The sequence below is a fragment of the Panthera pardus genome, unplaced genomic scaffold (assembly GCF_024362965.1).
Source record: "Panthera pardus isolate Hobbes unplaced genomic scaffold, ASM2436296v1 HiC_scaffold_17, whole genome shotgun sequence".
Taxonomy (NCBI): Eukaryota; Metazoa; Chordata; class Mammalia; order Carnivora; family Felidae; genus Panthera; species Panthera pardus.
Genome location: NW_026526732.1, coordinates 76594973 through 76601427, shown reverse-complemented (window position 1 = coordinate 76601427; position 6455 = coordinate 76594973). Strand labels below are relative to the sequence as shown.

At 44.4% G+C, this 6455-nt stretch overlaps 1 protein-coding gene across 6 annotated transcripts; it reads left to right on the top strand.

The window, feature by feature from the left end:
* Positions 1-11: 11 nt before the first annotated feature.
* RWDD2A (RWD domain containing 2A) lies at positions 12-3342 on the top strand. 6 transcript variants are annotated; one of them, XM_019442750.2, is made up of 3 exons: positions 12-127; positions 1053-1392; positions 2413-3342. In XM_019442750.2, exons 2-3 carry the CDS (start codon positions 1192-1194, stop codon positions 3088-3090), a joined length of 879 nt encoding a protein of 292 aa, XP_019298295.1. In that variant the 5' UTR covers positions 12-127; positions 1053-1191; the 3' UTR covers positions 3091-3342. The 6 variants fall into 6 exon arrangements, with proteins under 6 accessions (XP_019298295.1, XP_019298293.1, XP_019298297.1 ...); XM_019442748.2 differs by having other exon boundaries at positions 41-155; XM_019442752.2 differs by having other exon boundaries at positions 44-127; positions 1175-1392.
* The last annotated feature ends 3113 nt before the right edge of the window (positions 3343-6455 follow it).

Here is a 6455-nt window from a genome sequence, read left to right as displayed (position 1 = left end):
CGTCCCACCGCCACGCCCCCCAGCCAATCACGGCGGGGGAGGGGCCGCTGGACCCGCCTCTCCTCCTCGCTGGTAGTGCGCAGCTCGCGCCTGCGGAACTGCGGATCCCGGTTCTGAGAGGGCTTGGGTCTGTTTCCATTGAATGACCGGGAAGGGTGAGGCCCCCGCGGTGGCCCGGGGGTTGGGGCCGAGGGTCGTAGGCCACCAGAGTACTGCGACAGTCCCCGCCTCCAAATTTGGGTTTCGGGGTGGCATTCCTGCGTCCCTGGGAAGCCAGGGTCCCTAGTGGTCCCAGATGGGGGTACCAACCCCGATTGGGGGCCTCTGACAAGGTGGCCTCGGCCATAAACCCTTTTCCCGCATCCCCTCCTCGATTCTCGGGGTTCATCTCCCCAGCCTTTGACTCTGGGAGCCTTCTCGAGTCGCTCCCCCCACCACCCCCGCCACCATCTACCCGCACCAGCTCGCACTAAACACCATCTTATGTATGTACCTGTAAGACTCTCCCTAAGCCTAGGCCCCTCGGGGCAGAGGCCAGGTGGGTCCAAATCGTCCGGAGCGATCTGGGCCGCCCGGGGCTGGTGTGGCTCCCCGAAGAGCCGTAAAGGCCCGCTAGGGAGGGGTTCTTGGCGCTGGGGCCGAGGGGCGGCACCTAGCGTTTGGGGGCCGCGGGGCCCCCAAGACCTCGGAGCCAAGGGAGTTGACCACAGCCCCGCCAGCACTGCGGGCCTCCCTGGCCACAGCGCCCAGCTCCGCCTGAGCCTGAGACCTGGGTGGGATTCGGAAACTGGGCTCCTTGCCTTAACCAGAATTCAGGCTTGCAGAGCATCTGCAGGTGTTGTTTGCCAACCACCTGCAACGGAATAATTTGGAACACTTGTTGAAAGTCCAGATTCCCGGATCTGGGTCGGAAGCGGGGGTGGGCGTGGGTGGGTGACGGACTGGGAATCTGAATTTTAACGAAGTCTCTGGAGGGATGTCGTGCATACTAGATTTGGGGGTCGGGAGATAAAGCGAAGAAAGAGTGTAAGTGTCCCGGTTTGTGCCCCTAGCTGTCGGTGCACAACGTTCCTGCAAAACCGCTTCCAGGGAAAGGGACCTTCCGGAAATTTCTTTGGACGCCGCTGAAATTAAGAAACCTAGTGCCCCTGGGCTTTTCCGGTTTTCCTGGCAGGTGGATTTGGAGGCAGCATGTCCGCTTCAATGAAAGAATGCCTGCAGCTTCAGCTGCTAGAGATGGAAATGCTGTTCTCTATGTTTCCTAACCAAGGAGAAGTAAAACTCGAAGATGTAAATGTCCTGACGAATATAAAGAGATATTTGGAAGGAAAAAGGGAGGCACTGCCACCCAAAATCGAATTTGTGATTACACTCCAGATTGAGGAGCCCAAGGTAGGTACCCTGCGTTGCTTTTATTGTTGCTGGGTGCCCAGCTTTTATTGCAAACACTTGGAAGGAGAGCTTTCTGTCCAGGAAACAAATAGAGAATATTCCAGATTCTTATTTCCTTTACTTGTTTGAAAGTGAAATACGTAAAATATGGGATGCACTGTAAATTGTCTTCAATAAATATCTTGGATTTTACATAAATGCGCACACTTTTTAACAAATATATCTAGTGTTTTTATTAAAAACATCTGCAGTCTCATACTACCATCATTATTTTGTTCACTCGACCAGTTTTTTACCAACCCAACTATCGTAGTATGTACTGTCTTGTATACATATCATGATTTTGATAAATCTAAATCTTACCTTTAGCAAATCTGGCTTGTAAGGAGTGGATGAATGTTTATTTGGTGACATCATAGCACAGAAAGCAAATACCAGATAGGAAATCTAAATACTAAAAATGAGTTTACCTTCATCTTCTGATCCATTGTCTCCAGTAACATTAGCATAGCATAGATAACAAGTGGACTAGGCTTTTAAGAACCCCTCTTCTGGCGATTTTCTGTACATCCTTCAGCTCTCATTTCCTCAGACAAGATCTCCTGGTTCCTCAGACTGAATTCTGTCTCCCTGGTTACACATTTCAGCAGATCCTGCACTTTTCCATGCTTCACATTACCATTGGAATTAAATACTTGTTCTGTGTACTTACTAGTTTAATGTCTGTCTCTTTCACTAGGCTCTACTTTTCACAAAGAGCAGAAGTTGTGTCTAACTCCTTTGCTTCTTTATCCTAGCATAGGGTCCCTGACACATGGCGAGTGTTCAGTAAATACTGGAATGAATGGATGCTTACATGGAAGGAATAGTGTATATAAAGTACTCGGTAGAGTCTCTGGCACATAGCTGACATTTAACAGTAGCAATAACTATTACATTTATCAAAATCATGCAGTTGCCACTGATAAACCAGCTTAGGTGATTTTACGGTACTTAAATCTATTTGATTTTCATTTTAAGGTGAAAATTGATTTGCAAGTAACCATGCCTCACAGCTACCCCTATGTAGCATTGCAGCTGTTTGGACGGTCTCCTGAGCTTGACAGACAACAGCAACTACTTCTCAACAAAGGTCTCACTTCTTACATAGGGACTTTTGATCCAGGTGAGCTCTGTGTATGTGCAGCAATCCAGTGGTTACAGGACAACAGTGCCTCCTATTTTCTGAACAGAAAGCTCGTTTATGAACCGTCTACACAAGCAAAGCCAGTCAAGAACACATTCCTCCGGATGTGGATCTACAGTCACCACATATATCAGCAGGACCTAAGAAAAAAGATTTTGGATGTTGGGAAAAGGTTAGATGTGACTGGGTTTTGCATGACAGGAAAGCCAGGTATAATCTGTGTGGAGGGCTTCAAGGAGCACTGTGAGGAATTCTGGCACACAATTAGGTATCCCAACTGGAAACACATTTCTTGTAAGCATGCTGAAAGTGTGGAAACGGAAGGAAATGGAGAGGATCTGCGCCTTTTCCATTCTTTTGAAGAATTACTCCTTGAGGCCCATGGTGACTATGGATTAAGGAATGACTATCACATGAATCTGGGCCAATTCTTAGAATTTCTGAAAAAACACAAAAGTGAGCATGTTTTCCAGATACTATTTGGTATTGAAAGTAAAAGTTCAGACTCCTAGGACGCCATTCAGTGGCCTATGTGTGTAATTTCATCACTTTAAGTCAGTATTTTCTGTTAATAAGACCAAAATAAAAGGGCCAGTGGCTGTTTAGTATCATCTGTGAGACACCTAGCTCCAGACTTTTTACCTGGTAATGAAACACAAAGGCCTTTTACCTTTTCACAGTGCAAATGTGATGTTATCTCTATGTTCTTATGTTAACTGAAAACTATTTAATTGCAAGTTAATAAAAACACTTTAACTAATGAAGCTGATGATTAAAGAGGAGTCCAAAGCCCATAATTAGTATCACTAGTCATGTTACAGCTCTGAACCCATAAATAACATTTTTGTTTTTCATGATACCACCACACGATGACATACCACATTTTCTTTTCTTATTGGAAGAGTGAATTCTAAGGTTCAAAGCGAGAACAAAGGGCACATGTTTACTACATTTCTTACTTTAAGTTAAACTGCCTATTTATAGTTTTTTCTTTTAGCAGAACTAGGTCCTAAATGTAATGGCAGAGGAATCAGAGAAGTGAGGTCTCAAGGGAAATGAAGATGACACATGATGCTATGTATTCTTTGGCTGTTTTCACCAGCTGATTTATGATACTAAGGAAAAGGATACCAACATTCTTAGTTCTTCCCGACAAAAAAGATACGGTTTCTTGGCCAGAAAAATGTTCCACAACCAATGGGTACTGGCACCCTTTGCCTGTGTGCCAGTATACACTGCTTTGTAGGGCAGGAGTGTTGGGGAGGAGTCATACAGATGGCTCTGTACTGTCACCTTGGGGGAAAGATCCAAGCTCCGCATTTTGGTGAGAAGTCACTGCCATCTCATCTGAAAATTCCCAGCTTCACCAGCCTTTGTCAAAATGTGACTTTTTTAATGACAGTAACCCCTATTTATGCAGCACTTGCCACGCTGTTTCACTGCAAAGTATTTACCCTCCCCAAGAATTTCTGGGAGTCTCACCTGTGTCAAGAGATGTCCTGAGCTGAGACTCTGCAAATTTCTTTGGCTACCATGGTCTCTCTTTAGCTACTACTGCCCTTTCTCAGGGACCATTTCATTCTCCGGCTGGTCTCAGGCACCCCACTGATGTCCTGGCCCCTCAGGATGCTAAAGGTGGGGTGCCGAGATTTAGTAACGTGGAGGGGAATGAATGCCTCACTCCCGTTTTGTGATACATTCTCTTAGATGCCAAACATAGCTGCATGTGCCAGGGAGCTTACAAAATTTTTGATGGAATAGTACATTCTGGTTTTACTTTCTGTGTCTAGCATGCAGACACATGTCCTTGAACTGGGGCAAGGATATAATGGAACAGCAGACCCTGCACTAAGCTGACTCCCTTGACCTTGAGGCCTTGAAACTGGGCCCACTCTGCCCTGCCTACACTCTTAGCTCAGAATGAGTTTCTTTTCAGGGCACAACTCAGACCTTCAAACCAAGGCTCTCGTCTGTCTTTGCCAGATGATCCAGCTTGCCCATTCATGTTTTAAACCTAGCCTTGGATGTGGGTGGGACCCAAGCAAGAGCCTCACACTTTACCTATATACAAAGGGAAAAAATAGGACTTATATTCCCAAAGGCTCATTTCTCAATCTTTATCAGGACTGAAACCAACATGTATCCCATATAATCTCCCCAAGACCGTCAATAAAGTATAATTAGTATTTAGAAGTTCTTAGGCCCTAAGCGGATGTGACTCTATTAACTTTTTTTCCCACATTAGGTGCCTTCCACCTAATCTATGCCGAAACCTCTCATCAATGGTTTTTTTCTATGATTACATTAGAAATAGTGATGGAAAGATAAAGAAGCTTAAAGAACTACAGTATGGAGCAAAAAATAGATTATTCATATAATTCAATAAACAAAAGGAGTAACTTTTATGAACTCTTTACTGCTTCTGGAGCTATTTCTGGTGATAATTTTTTCAGAACCTATTTTTACATGCTCAGTATTAGCATGTAGCAATACTTTTTCCTATCAGGAACACTAACAATAGACATTAATTACAGAAAAAGTGTGTTTTATAAAAATATATGTATATATATATAAGATAATTCAAAGCTCAGTTTCGTATGTATAGTAGACTGCTAGTTTTCTTTGCTCAACGTGATAGAAACACAGACCACCCTCCTCCCCCAGCACCTCTCCCACATACAGCCCCCCTCCCACATACAGCCCCCCTCCCACATACAGCCCCCACTCCCCAGCACACATACAACACTTACTCCGAGGAACTGCCCTTTCTCTGTATGTTTTGGGAGAAGTGACTGGACTCAAGTCACCCTCTGGCAGCCTTCCAGAGAGATGGTTTTGAGCTCTTGCTGCTTAAATCCATAGTGCCACCTTCATTTCTGGCCTACCGAATGCTCAGTTGTTCAACATCTGCCTTTTTTTTCCTTGCAAGTCACATAATCAGTCTCTATTGCTTGGAATTTAAGAATCCTGATACTATATACATTATATTTTTTTAACGGTTATCTGAAAAGAATGGTCTTTCTAAATATTGCAGTGTCTTTTTAAAACTTACTGGATTAAATCAGCCTTTCTTCAAGTATGTTCTCTGCTTCTCATTCCTTATTGGTCTATTATGTGTTGGGCTAAGGGCTGAGGACACTTGCCTAGTGGATTGAGGAGTGGGCCAGATGAGTTGATGGGCATAATACAGTATCTCTAAACCATCCCTATATTAAATCAGATGTACATTGCCTGTGAATTTGAGTTTCCATATATGACTGTTAAATGCCAACCATCCATTCAGAGAACTTGTGAAGGCCTGAGGGAGTCTATCTGAGGTCTTCACAGAATCCTTGTTCAGGACAATTTTCCTTCATTTGCTTTTATCTCATGTAGCCCAGTAGTAAGTTGAAAGAATAGGTATTTTCAGAAGATGGCACAGTTTGCTAAAAAATCCTTATTTTATACAGAATCCTGACTTGCCTCAAAACTCTGAGCCCATTGCGTCTCCCTCATAAGGTCTACATGGTAAAACTACTTTCACTGCAGCCTGGACCAGCTAAAGCAGCCTTTTTCTGAGCCTAGTTAAAGCCAGAAGCATCTGGATCAACTCATAAATGGGTTTGAGCAGTGGACAGAAAATTCAAAGAAGCCCCGCAAACACAGAGGGACCTCTTAGTCACAGGTGGAGCAAGGCACACAATTAGTTAATCATTATGGAAGTAACATCCTAACATGCATCAGACATTGGACCTCCACAAACTTGGCTAAGGCGGCAGGCTCTTGTGCTTTCATGAGGTCTTGCAGCTATTCAGGAAATCCAATGATGCCCATGCTCCAGGTCCTATGAACATACCATCATGAAGGTGTTAGACCAATGTGATGCCCTGTATAATGG